Genomic DNA, 22300 nt, shown 5'->3' with positions numbered 1-22300 from the left:
TGTTGCTTATAGCCATATGCTCAGTTACCCTCATATTCATTACAAGGTGAGAATCATGTTTGCTGGTAGCAGGAAGTATGTTTCACTTTCATTTTTTCATCTAGTATATACACATAATATATTTAGCAGGACATGAGCAGACTATACTGTTTACTGTAATGAAATGCCTGAACCTGAAAAGTTCAAGCATTTCTTGCACCATCATCTGTAATTGTTGGCCAATGTAAGTGGCTGTGGTGCATCTTGTGCAGATTTCTTACATGCTTCCTCCCATGATATGTGGTCTTTCTGATGTGAAAATAAAATTAGAGATATTGATGTAATCTCCCTACAACTGGGTAGCTGCCAGTGGGATATATAAAAAAATAACAATAAAAAATATACAGTGTGAAAGAACTATGATATGAAGAAGAAAGGTATTTTGAGGAATCTGAAAGGGGGAAAATCAAGGAAATGCAACATTGTCTTGTAATTTTGTTTAAAATGCCATGTCTGTTTTGTAATTGTACATAAAATGACCATGAAAATGTCATGTTTCAAGACGCACAGAATCATACAACAGAAAGAACAAAACAATAAGTACCGCTCATCAAATCCAAGGCAAGAAATATAATTTCTATACTTGATGCCATTTCTTCTTCTTTATAAAAAAAAAAAAAATCATTGCTAGTATTTCATGAGGTAAGATTAGAATTTCTTGTTCATTTGAGCCTTATCATGGTCACATACCTCTTTTAATTTTATTTAATTAAACTATTGTCAAAAGCCTTTAAATCATTTATTTTGACAGGTTTGTAAAAGGGCAATATTTGTCAGAAGATTTAAAGTAATTTTTATGCCTCATATCAGCAGTTTTATGTAATTTTTCTCTAATAGTATGTAAATTTGATTACCACTGGTAATTTAGCCAGTTTTATTTACCTTTTCTTTAATATGAGATGCACAGTAAAATTTGCTAAATTGGCAAGAATAAGATGATAATTTTTGCAGGTACATAAACAGAGGGTTACTTCTTGGTTTAGAGTGATCAATACCTTGGGTCCACTCATTCCTCACATTTGGATCGTAAAATCTAACACGGCTGCTCCCGGGGTATTTCCTGAAACGGAATCATGGCACAGTTTTCTAGCAGAGCAGCAGGATACAGTTTAGAGTTCACACACAGGAGATTTTCAGAACTGTGTGTGGTAGATGATCTAAATTGAATATTAAAGGCATAATTTACCATTTGCAGATGAAACAGAAACCTAGCTTTGGTGCTTCAAAATAGTTCTAAAATGTGAGTTAGGGATAGAAACAACCAATGTAAAAATTTGAACCAGTATAATTGATGTTAAGTATTGTTAAAAATACAAAATGTGAACAATAGTTATAATTAAATGTTTCCAGACTAAACCGTCTACAGGTATGGTTTAATGAGAAAAATAGTGATATCTCATCATTTTTTAGGCTTTATTGCAAAAAATTCATCTAGTAGGATTTTTTGTGATACAACTGACCTACACACATGCATCAAATGAGTTATCTTGAACATTTTTCAAATCGCTGCTCCCAATGGTAAACAGGACCTTTAAAATGACAAGAAGAAGTAAGTAGAGAGGGAGAGAGATGGAGGGAGTGAGAGAGAGAGAAAAAAAAAAATCTGCTTCATCATGATTAGAGGGAAATCTGATCAGCCAACTCCCTATCACTGTCCCTATCTATACATCAGCAGATCCCTCGATTAAATCCACCAATCAAGCACCATTAATTTTGATACTTGACAGTGAGGTAGGGGGAGTGAAGTAGGGGTATGCAGACATCTAGTCCTTGATTGTGCCTTCAAGTGCCCCTTGGAATCCTTGTTGAGTAGAAGCAAGGAGCTTCAAACACGGTGTTTGAAGCTCTAGGCACCTTTTCTACACTTTACATTGATGATAACAATGATGATTATGAATTTTTTTCTTCTAAGGATTATAAGTCGATGATAAGAGGTGAAAGACATATTCTTAAAGCACTTTAGTGGAGGGGAAAGGGGAAGCAAGAAGGTTACCAGTAACTTCTGAAAAATAGCTTGTTCTCTTGAATATTCATGAGGGAGTATTTACCATGTTGCCCAGGGAGACAGAAGAAGAAGAAGAGCTGCTAACTAGAATGTTTGTACAATATTAAGTATATTTTAAATCACTCATTAAATATAAGACTGTATTTTTAATGACAAATATGCTTGGTCTGAAGTTTGAAATAGCATACCTAGTATACTGTGCAATTTTCCCATATTGAACCAAAGTATGATTTCTGTCTTCAAATATTTTTTTATTTTAAAGCTCTTGGTTGTAAGGACAGGCAATATTAGACCCTTTGTCCCCATTTTGGCTGAAGACTGAATGCTAGAGAACATACCAGCAGGTTTTTTAAGGAGAAACATGTCACTGTATATGTCTTGATAAATCATTTCAACTTGCATATACACATGTACAACATGTAGTATCAATATTGAGATGGCAGACAGACTGTTTATACTGATTTTAAACTGCCCTGATTCGAGGGGAGCATGGTAGAATTTTGTCCTCTTACATATAATATGTAAATCATTTCATTTTGTTCCTACTGTTTTATGTGTATCTTCTTCTAATGATTTTCTCAGATAATTATAGTTGACAAAATAGTTTCTAATGATCTATATAGGCCTACATGTGTCTGATATTTGTCATTTACAGGGAATAAGACCTTGCCTTGTCCTTGCTAGTCCTAACCAGTCCCTGCCTTGACTTTAGATATTACTTCTTTTCTGTTTTTTTTTCCAAGAAGTCGTATACTCACCGCTTCTCTTTTCTCTCTGGTACTCACTTTCTCTCTTCTCTTTCACTCTATATCGCTCTTTTACTGTCAGTGTGATCCCCCCAATTTCATTTCCACTTCATTTTTCTTGCGGTTACTTATCTAACCTCTGCCCTCTGAAGTGGCAGACACACTCTTTCAATTTGTTGCCATGGAAACCCATGACTCATGTGATACCTGGGGAAACAGCGACTGCGTCCAAACCAGTTTTCCTCACCCCTTATCCCAACCCAACCCCTCTATCCCCTGCCCTGATTTCAGAGGTAGAAAAATGAGCACTTTTGTCAAATTTGTGCTGCCACATTTTGTGAGGGTAATCAGATGGATACGTTTGAATGTTCTCCCAGTTGCTGTTTTTTCCAAAGCATTTTAGAATGTCTGGTAATGCTTCATTCAGGTTTGGTGTATGCCATCTTCTACCTTTTTACTGTATCATTTTGCTACCTATGGTTACTTTTAAAGCTTCCTTACAGGAAGAGTAACGAGCTTAGGCAGAGAAACTAATCTTTGTTCTGAAGCTCTGTCAACCGCATCAGCTCTCTTTTGTGTATCACTGTATTAGTTTTGAGCGAGCTCTGTCATGGCCCTTGGTGGGTCCCTATGAAGTGTTTCAGACTTGCAAAGGAACTAGTTCATCTCACAATTATGTTTCTGTAATGCATTATTGAGGAGTGTTCATACAATAAAGTTAGTTTCCACCATCACTTAAAAAAAAATACAGGCAACAGTCCAAAAAAGAACTGCTATTATATACATATTTCATGGCATACTGATTTAGTGGGAAAATATCTCTGGGCCTTAAATGGCCAAAATTGATTTGAAAACATGTAAGGGAAAATGTAATTCAGGTTTGCATGCAAAACCCTTCAACAAAAGTTACTCAATTGACATGTGAATTTCTAAACATGTTAACAAACAAGTTTCTTTTTGGAAGTATGAAACACTTTTATGTCCCCCTCCTTGTTTGTGGAAGCCCATGAAGTAGAGGATTGTAATGATAGTCAAGGCACAGAGAAGAAGCTCCTAGTCTATTGTCTAGACTGACTGATTCATTTTTTCTTTCGTGCCCCTGACAAGGTTATGTTTTTGCCTATGCACTTTTATACATGATGCAAAGTTATGGACAGATATTTCTTAACATTTTTAGGAAGGGTTACTGGGTCAGAAATGCAACTTGTAATAGAAGATCTGATTCATTTGATGATTAGTTTCACCATGTAGACTTAGGATTATCTGAAGGATTCTATGCCTCTGTGGGAAAGAAAGAAAAGGGAGGTTTTAGGCGCAGTCAGACTGGCAAAAGATCAAGAAGTTTAAGATCACGAAGTTTGGGCCATTCGTACGCGCGCAAGAAAGAGTGCGCCGTCCGATGGCTAGTGATTGTGATGTAACAGTGCACACCTGTACATGACAATGGCCTCGTGCTTCGGAGACACCGCCCGCAAACAGATCGAGAAGTTTCGCGGGAAGTTTGAGGTCACACTGGCAAAACTTCGAGGTCTTAAAGATCGCGATCTTAAACTTCGCGATCTTTTGCCAGTCTGACCGCGCCTTTTGACACAAAAAGTGGTCACTGAGGATTGTTTTGCCTTGACAGAGAAGTCTGAGATCCTATTGAAATCCAGATATTATGTTAAGATGCCTGTCTACAAAGTCTATTCGAATACAGGAGTGTGTGCATTAGAGCATTTCTGTACATATGCGTTTATGTGTATGCATGTTTGTGTGTGGGGAAGGGGATAAATGAAATAGGAGTAAAAATTAAATGGGGTAGTCTTTTTTTTTTTTGTCTGTGCATAAATGCTGCTGAAGATGAGAAAGAAAAAATTAGCATAAGTTCCAGTGCACATACTTTCACATCATTGTTAATGCCTGTCACCTGAATTAAAAAATATTGTCGGTGAATTTATACTTCTTAAAACATAGGGAAGGCAGAACCCTCCTCTATTTAACATAATACACTCCTTCCAGTTGAGAATCTCTCCATTGCATGCAGTGTTCCTATGTCTAGAGGGTGTCAATATAATATGTGCCTGGTTTGCAGTAAGAAAGGGAAGGGCTGCTCCCTAAAGTCTGTCTTCTATTCATTTTTTTTCTTTCTTTTTGTTCCTAGCAAGTCTAAACAGCATCTGCTTTGACGGGAAATTTTAAATTTCCACGGAGATGTCACATTTAGGTCAGATATTGATTGTTTATGATAAGATATGTGGGCTTGGTGACAGTTGATATATTTGGCTACAAAAAGACCCCTTTGGTGTTTTGAAGCTTTGAGTGTTCTCCAGTTGGGTATATAGGAAAAAATATGTAAAACTAAAAGTGATTGAAGAAAAAAAAATAGATGAACCCTTAATGTCAAGTATGTCTCATTGTATGACGCCATAACACATTGTGAGTTGATTATTGTAGGCAATATTCCAAGAGACTTCTTGAAGACTATAAACAATCATGTGCTCATAAAACGTGAATAATTGTAAAGTTTCATACACTTTCTAATGGTATGATTGCTCTTAGTAAGCCCACTTTGCCATTGTACATAAAGTTGATTGCAGAATCTCTCAGGGCTTCTTTGTAGATGATAGAACATATCCCCAGCCAACTTTTACTCTCTCACACACCTTTGTTGTTGTTGTATTTCTTGTTGTTGTTGTTTTGCAAGGGCCCCCCCCTAGTAATACAGATACTCCCATAGAAGAAAGTTTCAAAAGTCCCAAACATATGTTTCATAATTGTAAAAGTTATGTGAAAATTATTGTGAAAGTCACATTGTTAATAGCTAGGCCTATATCTTTTTTTTTTCCCAAGAAGTTTTTATTTGCAAAGCTTTCACATGGTAATTTTTGGTTATTAAAAGAGGACAAATATTGGACATGTTCCAGAGCTCATAATCCTATATCCATTTCATGGAGAGATTTATAGTGTGCTGAGGCTAAGTTACTTTGTGCTGTTTTCAGCTACACCATCATGATAGATCATAACTGGCTGCATTATCAATCTTATCAGTGTTATTAGTTCTTAGATCTATAGAATTGGTGTATCTAAGACAGAAAGCATTCATAGTTTGCCAAGATGATGCTTTATTAGACACTAACAAACACAACTTGAGGGTATTTGTTACAATAAATGTTAAGCTCTATAGTAAATGTGATAGGCTGTGATAGAAAAAGAAAAGAAGACATTGAAAAGTTATGTGACTCTGTATCATAGATGTGCTGGTAGTGTGAGTCATATCAGAATACTGTATAAGCTGTTATTTTCGTGAGATGTTGTATTCCCAAATTGGCACCAATGCTATGGTAAATGCAATGCAGCGCATGGCGATATCTTCATGCGTTGTTAAATTTGCGATCCAGCTGTGATTTGCGAAATTTACAAAAATTAAACCCTCGCGAAAATAGGAGCTTATACAATACTCCCATATCAGTACTGTAGTAAAAAATAGTGCATCATCCATGAGTTATATGGATATTATTTTGAATAATGGGGGGGGGGGGGATGATGTAGCAACTTTTATTCATATATTTCAGTTTCTCTTGGTGAAGTGTGTGAACAGCCCAGTTCAAATAGAGAGTAAAATATGGCTCCTGATCTAAGTATTATCTTCTGTTTGTTTATGAACACTCAAGTTACAGAGAGTTCAAATGTCTGTAAAGTGATCTGTATGGTAGCTGTGTATACCACCATATGTCATCATTCCATACCCATTGCACTGGCACTGTGTTTAGACCTTTTGCTCGTAGATAGGATAATGTCTTAGCTCTAATTTGCTGTTTACCAAGCAGGGTACTCTGAATGTCCATGATTCTCACAGTTTTGCCTAGATATAGTGATGTATAAGCAGTACAACAGTCAAAGCATTTCTTTTTTATTTGCTTGACAAAACAAACAAACGTTTTGCCTTGGATTTAGAATGATGGTGGATCATGATATGTATGGTGTAATGTATAGTTCGTAAGCAGAGTTCTATTCCTTGAAAAAAAAAAAAAAAAACTTTGGCCTGCTTTTGTATTGTGGAGGGCAATCTATAACAACACTGGCAGTCTATGCATAGTCTGAATGGAGCATTTGTCATAAAAATTAAAGTGGACTTAATGAGGCATAACGTAGTATGGAAAATGATGGGAAATTGTAGGAAAATGTCAAATTTAGCATAGAAGGAGGAGACAGTTCAATCTCAATAAGGCCTGCCTTATTTCTCGTAAAATAGGTCCCTAACCATTTTTCATGAAGTAGCACAGAAAGTGGGGAGACTCGTACGAGTATTGTCTCTAAATGCAGCATGGAAATGGAAGCATCTTATTTAAAAAGCCTGTATTGGCGAGAAATGTGTGGCATGAATTTTTGCAAATTGGAACTGATGGTCTTTTTCATGACATAAAATTTTTGTGAATTGCCACTGGCATTCGATGCATTTGTTGTAGAAGAACTTTTGTGTGCATTCTAATTGTGCAAATCCTGGCACTCTTAAAAGTCACAAAATTAGAAAGGAACATTTCTTGTTTTACGGTATCTGGACATTTTTTTGCAATCCGCAATATCACATCAGGCTGGCACCATGTATACAAGTCTGAAATTAATTCAGGAAGAGAGGTTAGCAGTAAACACAAACAACACATACATTAATGCACACAAACTCAAGTGATGCTCCCCCCCCCCCCCCATGAACCTATCATGTATACCGTAGATAAAACTAACCTCTTTTAAATGTCATCCATTAGTGGAAAGCTGTCCCTGAAGGTCAGACAATCTCATCTAGCCATCATGTTTGCCACCATAGTGTCATCTTGTCTACACTAGCCCTTTGCTAGGCACTCTCAAATTGAAATACTCTGTGTCATGTTTCAGCTGAAATGTCAGTACCTATGGTAGTTAGGCTGTGAGAAACAATGTTATTGTTTAATTTCCTTTTTTTTATAATATAAATAGAAAGCTTATTGAAAGCATCATACAAGGTCTGTGTGGATGGAATGTTTTGATATACTGGGAAAGTGAATATTTCCACATGACTTATGTTTGCGCTCAGCCGGGTATGATGATTTTCGCATGTTTTTATTTCCACAGAATCAAGACATGAACTACTGGAACATATTGCAAGCAAAAATATTTGCGTGCTTTTATTTTCACGCTGGTTGCTGGTCGCTAAAATACATGAAAATTTCAGCACCATGAAAATTTCCACTTTTACAGTACTTTAATATGGCGTGAGCTGTCATCGAAAAGCACTACTGAATAGTTGGCCCGTCTCTTTGGAAAGCAAGTGCCATTTTGCATTTATTGGCCAACACCTTCATACCCCATTTAGAATCCCCTAAAACATGGCACAACCTCCGAGAATCATTCTGTGTTTACCCCCAGATGATGGGGACTCTAAATGGTCACAGCAAAAGGCACAAAGCACAAGTTTAAGGTAAAGATCGCATTAGACGCCCAAGTGTGAGTCTAGCACAACCTCCATGAGTTCTGCTATTAAACTTGCGCGAGATGAGCGGACTCTGTAGTCTCGGGGTGAACATGGCACACACTAGGCGTGTCTTCATCAGCCCGAAGTTCAAACTAGCGGGACATTTTGCGGTCTTAGAAAATAGCCCGATAGAGCGAATGTGCGTCTTCATCAGCTCAAACAGCCTACTTCGGGAAATTAGTCCGAAAAATTGACGCATGCGTACTTTGCATCATTACTCTGCCTAGCTCGCTGTTCGAAAGTGGATTTCCCGCTCAAAATCTCCTACAACACCGTATGTACGATACTACAACCAGGGGGGTGAGCAGTACAGCAAATTCTCTCCAAAGGGATATTAATAACGCTACTCTTCTGTCCAGTGACACATCATATATGAAATGAACGAATTGCAATGTTTAAACAAATCCAAAATACACACAATCTGCAAGAATCTTTAGCTAGGGTAGAGTGGACCAGAAGAACAAGTTTACAAAAAACAGCTAGCATGCACGGAATCACCTCAACAGTAGGCCTAGTACACACAATAGCTGTCATGTGATCCTTGAATACGCCGTGAGTGTATGCACTATACACAATCACTATAGCTTGTACATGCGCTTTCAATAGCCAGCTGGCTAACCAGAAGCGTGGAGGGATCGAGAAAATTTCGGGCTGATGGAGACGCACCCGAAATAGCGCGCAATTTCACGAATTAGCGCTCTAGTTCACGAACTAGACCAAGATTTCGGGGGAAATTTTCCCGATCAAATAGCGCGCTATTTGCGTCTTCACTACACAGATAGCGCGCTATCTTGACATCGGACTAGTTTGGTAACCGCAAGATAGCGCGCTGTTTTGAAACTTCGGGCTGATGAAGACACGCCTACTTCCGGTGACCTGCGGAGTGTGCATATTTGCGCATGAGAACTGCCACCTCTCTTGAGGTGAAATGCCCATCCACTGATTTCCATAGAAACATATGCAGACCTTGTGCTAGACAATTAAGGGACTCTAAACAGAGATCTCTCTCATCCAGCATTAAAAAACATGTGTTATTATCTGGCATGTCCTCCGGAGGTCCTCCTGAGGTCCTCCTAGACTGAGGAACTCTAAATGGGATATATGAAGGTAAACTCTACTGCATTTCAGCTTGGTTCAATCAAGGAGGGATACATTGTACCTTCTTGGTTTGTAGAAGAAGAAAACCATGCAAACAGAACTGAGAAAATTTGATTGAAGTGGGGCAAGAAATACAAAAGATGTGGAACTGATAAGTTTCACATGTGCATATCTCAGAGATACTGTTTACAATCACATTTATATCAAACTAGAAGAAGCTGATAATGTTTTTGCTTCACAACTCTTCCATAGGTTAGTACTTTGATAGTACTACAAAAAGACAACTTTTGTCAATGACTTTGTAGCAACTACAACTTTCCTTGCCAAAAAAGTCAGTTCATACAATCTCAGAGTGACCCACTTCCTGGGATTCCATTTCTCTTTGTTTATGTGGTTCACATGGGTTGTAAAAACTTGGAAGTGTTCAAACTTTCCTTCTCTTGACTCTTGTTCATGCACATGTAATATAACTTTCACTGTCTTTTTCATGTAAGGTTACTCCACCTATCCATGTCAATTTGAAGAGTGTGAAGTTTCCCTTTAAAAGAGACATCCTTGTGAAGGAAGTGCTTCCTGATACTTGTTGCTGCTACGTTTCACTGGAGACAGGATCTTTTCCTCTGCCTGAACAAGTTTAATTAAAGGGGAACGTCAGCCTGTTATGACTTCCATCATTGATGGATAGCATAAACTGGAAGATAAGATTGACAAATGATTTATGAAGAGGATTCAAGTTTTTCCGGAATCACTGGATATCTGTCAGTATGATGTCAGTGTCCTGTTCACATGTCAGAAAAGGGCAATGTTATTATGGATGGCATCGCTTCCAATAATCATGTTTTTTCCTGTTTCTATTTTTTTGCTTTGAACAAATGTAGGACTTGTTGCTCTTTTGAATTTTCATAAAAAAGGATGGACCACAAAAATGCACAGTGTTTAGTATTTTAAGATTGTTTGTCCAAGTTGCCCACATTTTCACCTATCTTTCATAGAAATTCACTTCTGTTATTGCTCAGAGTGTCTAACAGGTTACCAAACTACATTTCCTTGTGTCTTCTAGATGCTTGTGTGTGTTAATCTGACAAACACAAAATCAGCTTTGGAATAGACTACTACACCTGTGATTCCCATGACTTGACCTCAATAGGGACACTGTGGCCACACCCACACTTCTTCATTAGTCTGCTTGTTTCAGTCTGGTTTTCATGTACAATTTTCAATTGGTCTAGCCAGCTTGCGCTCTAGCTGGACACACTATAAAACCTGAAATATATGTGGCATGAAATTGTTCACAATTTGGAGCCGACGGCCTTTATCGCAGCATGAAATTTTTGTGAATTGCCACTGGCATTAAGTGCATAGGCCTAGAAAGAACTCGCTCATGTCGTATGCATTTTGATGTTGTGATTCGTGGCTCTTGTGAATTGCTACTTTTACAGTAGTTTAGTTTATACAAAGTGTCAGTTTGTAGCTTTTCATGACACAGTGTTTTTATGAGAATAGCCTCATGGCAGACTTACAGTCAAGGGTAAGAACAGAATAACAAAAACACATCTTTACTCATGTGATCATCCAGATGTGGTACACTGAGTTCATATTTAGAGAACATTGTAAGTTCAGGGTTGAAAAGTTGAGAGATCTTTTCTTGCTTTCCAAAATGGGCCTTAAGCATGGAAGATTGTGCTTTTAAATCTGTAACCAGAATGTTGTTTTGTCTCGTATGTGTGACTACAGTTACAAATGAATAATGGCAAGTGACCAATTTTTGCTTCTGTAGTGCACCATGAGAATGTAAACTGGTCACAAAATGAAGTGGCCAGATTTGAGGCCAGAATGTATCCTAGAGTCTTTATTTCATGTTTGTGTCCCCCAAACTTGAAATTGGAGTCTCCCACGCAGCTGGTTTGATTGGGACATCCAAGGTACCTCTCCCTCTGAAACGATCCTCCCAATCTTGTCAAGTCATATTTCCAATTTGGGGCTTCTGGTAATCAGTCACAGAAGTGGCCTTGTTCACACTAGAATTCTTCCAGTGTGATGCCAATGCCCCTTCCACATCGGTGGGAATTTTAGTTTGGAGAGATTACAGCGTCCCTGCCACCTGTTTTAAACAACTCACTCTGAATTCACCTGTCTGACGATGTCAGAGGTCTGCATTCAGACTTTCTCCTTCTGTCACCAAAACCTGTATCCAAAGCAGCCATAGTTCTTTACTTGCCTCAATGGCCTGTATTCATGAATGTGTTTTGAATTCAGTCCATAGTTTATGCAAATTTCTTCTGTGTAAATGCATGTGACAGATCCTGTATGCCAACAGATATCCAATGATGATTGTGATACTTACATGTGTAAGGTATGCCTATTTCACGCTTGTTTTTAAATGTAGTCCGTGGATCTAATATAGCCATGGTATTGAAACTGGATGAATAATTAGGCATGTACAGGAATTTTTGTATGGTAAAATCATAGGAATGCTGTTCAATTTTCACAAGGGAAAGATGACCTTACTCTGTTATTACCACTGACAACTCCAGCTGCATGTGATGCCTATAGTTTTGAGAATGTCCTCTGAGACACTTGTCGGAAGTAGGGAAGTGTCATACCTCTATGAATTGTCAGTTCCTTGAAAGAAGGCCATTGTTATCAATGATTGCGCATAGCAACAGTAGTATTGAACTTAGCCTGACAAAAACACATCAGTAGGTACTACCTGTTGATATTTGGATTGTGGCCCAAATTGTTCAAACTTTTTGGACCCACGACACAACCAAAATGCCAGGCCAGCATGCAGACAAGGGTCCAGGCTTGGCAGGGGACTAAATCCGACCCCTGGTATCCCACATCAATTATCACATTTGGCCCAAGTGCACAGCTGATGGGCATCATTCACATCAGGGGCTGGTTTCCAGAGTTTTGAAGGGGTAGGAATAGTTTGAAATGAAAGAGTAGGGAAACAGAATGCTTGCTCTATAGATTCAGCTAGTGAGGTTATTGTGACATGATCAAAGTGTCTCAATTCTAATCGATGTATTTTATTATTGCCATGAAATAATATATTGCTTCATATTTCTTTGAGTATTGTGTATTGGGCTTATGTGACATATTTGTATAATTGGTTGGTTTTAACATTCTGTTTCAGGGAATGTTTGGTCATTAACTACAAGGTGTTTGATGGCAATATTTTACAGTGCCATAGATATCTGATCCTATCTTATGTTACAGTATGTATATATTTAACTGTGTGTATGTGAGTTTAAATGTTTATGTGTAATCTCTACAAATAGTCCTATATCTACAAGCTGACGTAGAAAAGTAGAACACATGATATCAATATGGCCATTGTAAACTAATGAAGGAATTAATGGCTGACAACTATTTGGTCATGATTTAATGGCTGGCTTTGTCGTGCCCCATTTAACACTAATGCACAAATGCAATATACCTGAACCCCAATGAGGAAATAGCTAGGAATGAAAGACTAGGATTGATTGGTTTCATTTAGCAAGAATTGGTTCTCAATCACCAGATTAGGCATGCAGAAATATTTCAGGACGATATGCATGGATTGTGGAGAGGACATTGGATGTGGTAGGATGACAGGATGACTACATCATGAAAGAATGCTGGATCGAGAAGGAATGATTATGAGAGATGACATCAATCATTTGCTCTGACAGCTTTATTTGTTTTTATTTGAAATGCAGATTATACTTCCTTTATCTTAATTACATGTTAACTGCCCATTTCTTTTATTTTTAATTGGAAGAGGGGGTGTTCAATATATAAGCCCTGATTTATGTGTTAGGCATGTCAAAAAGATATGTGTGATATAAAGTTCTAAAGATCTGTGTCATCAAGAAGCTTGATTCCCATAAGCTTATGTAGTGTGCCTTTGGAAATTTTGAGATAACATAAATTTCTTGCAGTTGATTACAGACTCCATGAACGTTTTTTTTTTCTTTTCTTTTTTTTTGAAAAAAGAAAAATAAATCATGTTCTTTCATAGAGGCCTGCACAATCAATTTGTTACCATAACAGTCATGTCAACACTTTGTGCATGGTCTTTGCAGAAACAAATGGTGGTGTTCTCGTGAGTGAAATTCAAGGCGCATATTCAATGAACTGGAGAGGAATGGCAATTTGCATGATAGTAGGAAAAAAATTGTAATGATTTTCATTTGTCTGTTATTCTCCCTATCTAAAGGCGGATGCTGCCCTCGACATGGAAAGAAGACAGTTCCACAAAGATTCACTCAACTATGTCTTCAGGATGCAGGAGGTCCAAGAGAAGAAGAAGTTTGAGTTTGTGGAAACGGTGAGCACCTCTTCAGTCAATTCTTTCCAGCAACTTTCCCCTTTTCAAGTGACTAAAACCAATATCCTCTTTCCAGCAGCTTAAAGATAATAAGCCCTTTCCCAGTGACAAACATAATAATAACACCCAAAATGTTTTTTTTTTTTGAACGAAGTAACAATGTTCCATTAGATTAAAAAAAAAAGCTCAACTAACCAACTTTTATAAAAATGATGCTATCATCAGTAAGATATTTAGGAATAGGTATCAGCATGCTTATAAATTGTTCCATAACAGAATATTGTATCACTGCTGCCTAAGGGGATGGGATGGGGGTTATGATATTTGTAGTTGCTCACAGATTTGTCACTTTTTGAAATCATTTTTTGAAGGATAATTTTCAAACAAAATTTTTTTCAAAGCTACTTTTTATCAGAGACAGTTCTTATGCCATATAGGACATATAGGACTATGCAGCCCAGGGGCCTGTCTTATAAAGACTTGTGATAGAAATCAATCACAAGTTTCTTGTGAGCTGCAATGCAAGTTGCGATTGATTTGGGGACTTGTGATTGATTTGAAGGCTTTATAAGATGGGGCCCAGATTCTTCAAAACTAGAAACATTGTTGAAAACACTTTTCACTTTAAAACATACTAAATGTAAACTGAAATTTGGGCTATTCTCAATTTTGTTATGGGTTTGGAAAGTAGTGATGATTTGGAAACAGTAAATGTATGAAATGATGTGCAATTTATATGTGTTATGATAGATCTGTCAGAATGATGGCATGTCTTTTCCAGATTTTATCACAGACAGAGTTGTAGTTTGTGGTAATGCGCATACATTCTAAAATTATTAAGTAACAACAGATTCTAGCAAAGGACTGCATCAAAGTTAAAGCTTATTGGATAATGAGTTGGGATATTGTGCCCTGGATGGAAATCAATGAGGGAATTAAACAGTAATCATGGAATAATTGTGTCTTCATCAATTCACCAGTCCTCTCCCTCCACCCCACCCCAGAGCTATTTGCACAACGGTAGCTGTGAAAGATGAGAGATGATTATCAGCTATTTTCAAACAATGTCAGAAATATCCATCATCTGGGTGATGTTGTGAAATAGTTGATGGGGCATAGTTGCAATGCTATTAGAAGTTGCTGCTTAATGTAGCTTGGTCTCTCCTTGTAACAGATAAAGAATAGGAAATGAAACCAGTGGTAATTAAATAATTGATTAGAGCACTGAGTGCCTGAAACCACATTCCATGGTTTGATGCTGTATCTCTTTTAAATGTAATGATTTGTTTTTTCTACAATTCATTGTTGGTGGTTCATATGGTAGGCCTAGAGTAATGAAATTATTTGTGGTGAAGCTCTTTGTTGCTTATTACCTCCACCAAGGGGAGAGGTTATGTTTTCGTTACCGTTTGTTTGTTTGTTAGTTAGTTAGTTAGTTGGTTAGTTAGTTTGTCCGTGTGCAAAATAACTCAAAAAGTAGTCAACAGATTGGGATGAAACTTGCAGGAAAGGTTGAGAATGACACAAGTAACAAACGATTAACTTAGTAGTGATCAGAGAATTTTGGGGGAATTTATGAAGGATTTTTTATATTTTGGCAGGTAGGGTCAATGAACTTTGGAGTTCAGGCTGTGCGTATTTGAGGTTTGCATGCACGCACTGAAGTACGTGCTCTAGTTTCTGCTAGGGCGAGGCGCGCCGTGCAGCTGAGGGTTTATGACGTAACAAAGGCTTCTATATGGGGAAATCGGGCGACTTTCAGCACACACTGCCATAAGTGCTAAATGGATCTGAATCTTGAATTAAAATTGACAATAAATTTTAGAGGATTTCTGTTCCTGTTTCTCATATTGGGACATTTTTGTAGACTCCTTTCTAATTTAGTGTAGATTCAATGAATTTAACTATTTTCCATCTAATACTTCTCTAGTATATGACATGCATTGTAATTCATAGGTGTCTATATAGTGATGTCATAATGACCATTTCTATAGTAAATATAAGCCAAAATGATTTAAAGAAAAGAAAAACAATAGATGTGTGATCTCATCTGGAATATGAGATCTTTTAACCCATTACTCAAAAAACTAGATAAAATCCTGTTTGTCACAAGCACTGACATGAGCACCCAGAAAATGACAAGTTATATCAACTGTACTGTTGTGTCTACTGGTATTATATCAGAGACACAAAGTGTCACATTTAGAAATCTAAATAAACTTTGCATCTTGATCTGTGTAGTGAGAAGATTTTAAGGTAGTCAAGAGGGGAGGGGAGTGGGGGAGGGGAGTGGGGGAGGGGAGTGGGGGAGGGGAGTGGGGGAGGGGTGAGTGAGGGATGGGATAGGAAGATGTTTTGACCAATTGATGATGGCTTGTTTGATGTTCAGTGACTCAGTATAAACAGTCTGAGAGTCAATAGCCTGGGTCTTCCTGGTGCTGTCTGTGAATGCATCAAACAAGACTACAGTGATCAGGCTAGGGGGCTTGGCTTTGATGGGGAATTTAACTCTACAGACAAACCTCTAGCAATCTTGAGGGTGGCGTACGTGTCACTGATGCACCATCAACCTATTTTCTAGGCCAGTTTACTTTTCTTTTGAATATTGACTTTATCAAATTGCAATCTTTGTTGCACAATTGCCCCTTTTATCAGCGAGCTTAAGTTATTGTCATGGTAAAGAATAAGTTGAAACCAGATTCTATGCCTTTGCTAAATTGTGATTTATCATTGTGGGAACAAGGAAGAAAAATCAAAATCCCCAAACAAATCTCAGTGACAACAGCCTGGAACAAAGGCTAAAAATCATCTCATGCAAGACTGTTATTGTCTCACTGCATACCAGTGTGGCAGGGAAACAAATAACCACAGAAAACCGCTCTGTTCACTGAAATCCAGGATTTACTCACAGACACGCCAGTGCTACACAGGTCCTATTATTCCATGTTGGGAGTTGGTGGCAGACAAAATGAAAAAAAAAAAAAAATTGATGTTGCATTTTTATAAACCTGAGGGATTAGAATGCTGGGGGTTAGGGGTTGGTACATGTGTAAGGAAGAAAAAACGGTTAGAGAATGTGCTAAATAGGAAAAAGTAGTTAGAGGGCACAGGACATGACAGAACAGTTCTTGTCATTATCCTAACAAGTTTTTGTGAAGGGAATTGGGATAAGATATATGTTTTCAAAATATTTCAGGGTGTGGGAACACTGTGGACTCAGTGAAACTTGGAGTCAAGAATTTCTTGTGAGCTATTGAAGAAAGGTAGGACAGTGATTATCATATGAGTCTGACATACCTGTGTTTCCACTCTCAGTGTACATGTCCTGCCATCATCACCCAAAACAGGTACTGTAAGCAGTTTGCTTTACAAGATCAGGGGAATACAAAACTCCAGTTATTATATTAAATAATAGTGAATTCCTGCTTGTGTGTTTTTATTCCACACGACACCCAGTCTCAAGGAAAATAGATTGAGACCATCGATCAAAAATATTCAAGTCTAACCACATCTGTATTTTTTCCCCTCTGTTTTTTGCATAGTTAGTTTACTGAGTTATTCATTAACCTGTCTGTTATTCTCTTCTCATTCACAGTTACTAGGATTCATGTACAGCTGGCTCACCTTCTATCACCAAGGTAACGCTCCTCATCCTCCATTGATGCATTCCTGTCGTTAAAGGCACCCTCTGTATTCTACAGACTCACACAGCCTCCAACGATTCTTTCCTTTACTTTGCTTGAAGTCAGTTGAATGTGAAGTATGAATGGACCAAAATGACAGATATAAAAACCATTTTAAGTGTAAGACTGCAGTAATGTTTAGGTCTAACTCTGTGTAGTCAAAGTAAGCAAAATAAGATTGCAAAAAATAAACAGAAATTGATAAAAGTTGGGCATTTTCAATGACATACAGCCCTTTGTCTCAATCATTCTATCTTAGTTTTTATATATTGAATCATGATAGTATAGCAGTGATACTTTTAAAAGTGCATATGTAAAGCAAAGCAGAAATATTAGGCTTAAAAGTCAGAACTCACTTTTAAAGTTTCTGTGCAAGGATGCTACTTGGAGTAGGCCTATATTGATTAAAAGTATAGAAACTTCCATATATGTCAAATTTCATCTCCCTCTCTCTCTTAATCTCCTGTGAGATATGAGGATACAAGTGTTGGTAGAGCGACTTTGATTTCGGGTACTTCCTGTGACTGACGTGTCGGCTTTTTTACCCCCAAGATTAATGGAGAATCTTGCTCCTTTGTGTTTGATGTAGGTCACGACGTATCGCAAGAGTTCAAACCCTACATGACGGAGCTGCAGCTGAAATTACAGAACGTGAGTAAAACGATGCTAAAGAAGGAACCGGTTCACTTTGCTGGCCAAACCAGGGCTGCCTGTGGGCCGTTGCCTTTTATCCTACTCTCTGTAGTCTGTAGTTAAGACCTGCTTGAGCTGTTTAAAGGGTCAGTCATCAATAGGTTTTCATGGTTTAATGTGTCCTCCATTCATCATTTTGTCAAGAAGACAGACTTTATCTCTTTGTCACATTCTCTCTCTCTATCTCCCTGTCTTTCTCTATTTCTGTCTCTCTCTCTTTCTCTCTCTCTTTCTCTTTCTGTATTTCTCTATTTCTTCTGCCTGACTGCTATATCTCACTTTCAGAATATCAACTTTCAATTTCTTACTCTTACCTTTTTGTTATCCTGTGTTTCCTTGTCATAAACATGTCATCATATTTCTTTCTCTTTCACCTTTCCCCCTCCTCTCCACTCCCACCACATTTGTAGTATTTTGACATTTAATTGTTAAGTGTCCAGTCTCAATTCCATTGCAGGAGAGTACTTTTGAAACATTAGTCTGTTTTCCCACGACTTATTCAAGGCTTTACCAAGTGCAAATTAGCACAACTTAAATAGGCTCAGAAAAAAGACAGACACACACACACAAAAAAAAAAATGTGAGAAGAATTTCACCTTGCCTTAGTATTCACCCTCATTCCTTTTAAAGCTGTCAACTATTAATATACTAGTTTCATCTTATGCAGAATTGATGGTCGAAGTTTAGTAGTAGCTGACTTTGTGTTTTGTCTGATATTTATATATGATTCTTGGCCATTCCATGATCTTTTTCCTTAACTGATTGCATGGAAGGTGATCAAGTATGAAGCTGACACTGGAATGATTTTTCTTCATTATTCGCTGTGACATGCATCCTTTCCTTCATTCGGTTAATGTATTAGATTCCTCACCTTTGTTACATATTTTTACACTTTATCTGTACATATTATCTGTACATCAGCATGATCATTAGGAGACAAATTTGCCTTTATTTTACACATGGAAGCAAACTGCTGTAATTATATCACAAAATCTTCATCATAATTGATTTTCTATAGGAATCTAAACACATCAGACAAATTTCTCTGCTTAGTTAATACATATTAATTAGATGTGTGGAACTTTGTAGCCATATGAATAACAAAACTGAGAAAGCAATTTTTTTTTTGTAAAAGACAACTTGTCACAACATAATAGACACCATGCCCAAATCTGCAGGTTGTACTAATAGCCTTCTGTCAAGCCAATATAAAACTGACCTTCTGTCCTCCATGGAATACAAATGGGGAAATGACAAATTTGTTTCACGCTGGCCAGTCCTTGCATGCCTTGTTACTGGTTCATCTACAACAACCAATGTTGTTGAACAGAGGTGTTTGGTGTGATTTGAACACTAGTGGCCAGAGTGGCAGTGGCTTGAGTATGATTTTCAGGATGAATTTTTGCTGGAGGAATGCCAAATTTGATGCCAAGTTTGATACTTGAGATCCGTGTCTGTCTCTGGTCTCCCTCTCTTGGTTCTAGTTTAGATTTCATCCCATCCCTCAAACTCTTTTCTTTCCTGATATCAAATATCAGTCAAAAATACAGCTACCCTATAATGCTGGTGGCATGAGGTCGCACACCAAGTTGTTGAGAACGTGGTCCTAATGGAATATGAGTGATATTTACAAGGTCAGATGGTTGAGTGAGAAACACTTGTTGGGGTACAGTTTTGGTATGGAAACACAAAACTTAAGTATGCTTGGACAGTGGTCCATATATAGAGATTCACCAGCCCCTGCCCTCCCCAACCACATTTTATAGGTCAGCATTGGCTAGGGTCATGCTGCTACATATAAAATTTTATATCTGCCTTGTATGATATTATTTTCTCCATTTCAAGCCAAAGACAAAAATTTGCAAGGCTTCATGATCATATTTCGAATCCAGAAAGTATGGTAAGCATTTTTGTGTGGAAATTTCTCTGAGTAAATGGAATTGAACAATTGACCACTGTGTGCTAGTGGACTATATAGTGAAGACCTGTCCATGCTAATGAAGGCATATATACCATTGATGCAACTCAGTGTCCTGTTACCAAACCAGGTAGACTCACACATTCCAGTCTATGGAATAATGACGTCTATCATACAATTCATGTAATATATCACATGATCTGGGCTTTGAGTGAGAGTGATACATACAGTCATGTAACATCAGTGAGAAAAATTCTGTTCCAACATTTATCCTCTAAGATCTTAGCTTGGATGTTTTGTACACAGTAGGTAAAATGCAAGTGCCAGTGCTACCTCCCAAACAACTGTGTTGAATTGTGCTCCAATCACTTGGTGGCCAGATTGACGCAAGCGATACCAGTCATAACTATCGATTCCAATGCTAGTTTTATCTTCACACCTTACGTAAGTCAGCGGGATCGCGTTGGAATTACACAGTGCAAACAGTGATGACAGACGAATTTCAACACCAGGCTCAATCCTAGCTACCGGAAATACATCATAATTTTGAGGTCAATCTGCTTCCACTGACTGATTTGAAGTTTAGGATTATTGCCAGTGCTAGGTTTTGAGATAGTACCAACACCAGCATGAGCAGCCAACTTGAAATCTCCCATTGTTTCTTGTTAGCATATATAAGTATAGATGAAGAAAAATAATATCAAATTATCTCAATTCAGTGCGTCCCTCTTTACAACCTCTGTCCCTCTATGCAAGGATGAAACAGTGAGTAGGAAAGATGAGCCATGATGTAATCTTTGTGCCTTTTCCTCCGTTTTATTTCTTTCTGCAGATCCGAGCTGGTTTTGACTCGACAAGGCAGGAGGCTGAGAACCTCATGCACAAGATGATGGAAGTGAGTTTGGTTTTCCTTTTGATGCAGGATTACATCCTGTCTGTCCAGGAATATGCATCATTTGTTAGGGCTTTTTACAACCATTGCACTTCTTCAGGTTTTGTTTTGTTTTGTTTTGTTTTGTTTTTTTTTGTTTTTTTTTTTGGTGGTGTGTTTCTAATCAGAGGGAGAAGGAATGCCAAATATGACGGAAACCATGGTGTAACTAGATGTCTTATTTCTTTTCCAGACCTTCTATCTCTTGCTGTTACCACTTATAAATGTTTAACTTTGGAGAAATTTAATCAACAAGCATCAGGCAAAGAAAAATAAATTCTAGCATTGATGCAGATATCTTTCCTTTTCAAAATGACCTGTAAGGAAGAGAAACGACATAAGTCACAAATAAATCCTTGTAATAGACTTACATCTTCATTGATATCAAGACTGCTACAGCAGATGAAGCCGTGGGTCATAAAGCTTTGTGATGCTATGTCTAAATGTTTCTTGAATTTAGATATGTTACAATGAAAGAGATGTGATGATGTGGCATCCTTTTTGGTTTGGATTGTAATAATTATGAAAATGGTTCTTTTTCCACACAGAAACCTTACGAGAACAAGAAAAATTCAGCATTGCAAGAAGGCTACCTGTTTCTGTATGAGAAACGTGAGTAAAGGCCCGGTCACACCACCAGAGCTTTGCTGGAGCGTCCCTGGAGCATTGACGAAATTCGGCCCCCTCTCCCTACCGTTCAAGGAACGCTCCAACAAAGTTCGGGCAGTGTGACCGGGCCTTAAGAACTGATCAGTGTGAAAGATATCAAAGCTTTGGATTTGCAAATGTCCTCTGTATTATTCTATCATGAGATTTTGTGTGAATGATAACCAATCACCAATTGTTACTAGCAGATTTAAAGTTTGGCTGATTTTGTTGTTTTCTCTTTCTAAATGGGGACGAAGTCTCTGAAAAATAGCAGTACTAGAACCCAAAGTTAGAGAGGAAGACCTAATTTGTGTACTAATATCACCTGTGGATTACTTGTCTTGAGATCAGCTAATCTTCTCAGTAATCATGATGATGCTTTGTGTGTGGATGTGTCTCTGGAGAAAGGCTTCCTCAGAAAGGGCAATCTCATGTAAATTTAGAAACAGGCTTTTGTCATGATTACCTCAGTGAACTTTGACAGAGTACATCAATTGACTTACTAGTAACACTAACAAGATCCCCATACTTTAGAGCAGAGCTCTTAATTCCTCCTTATTATTGTCTTTGTTGCTTTACACCTCTTTCCTGTTTGCAGGAGCACTGGGTTCCAGTTGGATTAAACAGTACTGTAGATACGACAAGAACAAGAAGAAGCTACTTATGCAACAATATGTACAGACACTACCAAAAGTTGTGAGTGAACTTTGCTGCAACCAATTCTAGACCACAACCA

The 22300-nt window shown here is 37.8% G+C and overlaps 1 protein-coding gene across 1 annotated transcript in view; it reads left to right on the top strand.

Annotated features, from left to right (window-relative positions):
- LOC140234716 (rho GTPase-activating protein 26-like) overlaps positions 1 to 22300 on the top strand; it is a 146151-nt gene that overhangs the window by 76371 nt on the left and 47480 nt on the right. The window contains 6 exon segments of the mRNA XM_072314750.1: positions 13581 to 13691; positions 17287 to 17329; positions 17964 to 18025; positions 20818 to 20880; positions 21465 to 21528; positions 22163 to 22260. Of these exon segments, the coding sequence (XP_072170851.1) occupies positions 13581 to 13691; positions 17287 to 17329; positions 17964 to 18025; positions 20818 to 20880; positions 21465 to 21528; positions 22163 to 22260 (441 nt within the window).

Source organism: Diadema setosum, chromosome 11 (assembly GCF_964275005.1).
Source record: "Diadema setosum chromosome 11, eeDiaSeto1, whole genome shotgun sequence".
Taxonomy (NCBI): domain Eukaryota; kingdom Metazoa; phylum Echinodermata; class Echinoidea; order Diadematoida; family Diadematidae; genus Diadema; species Diadema setosum.
This window is presented reverse-complemented; position numbering and strand designations above follow the sequence as displayed.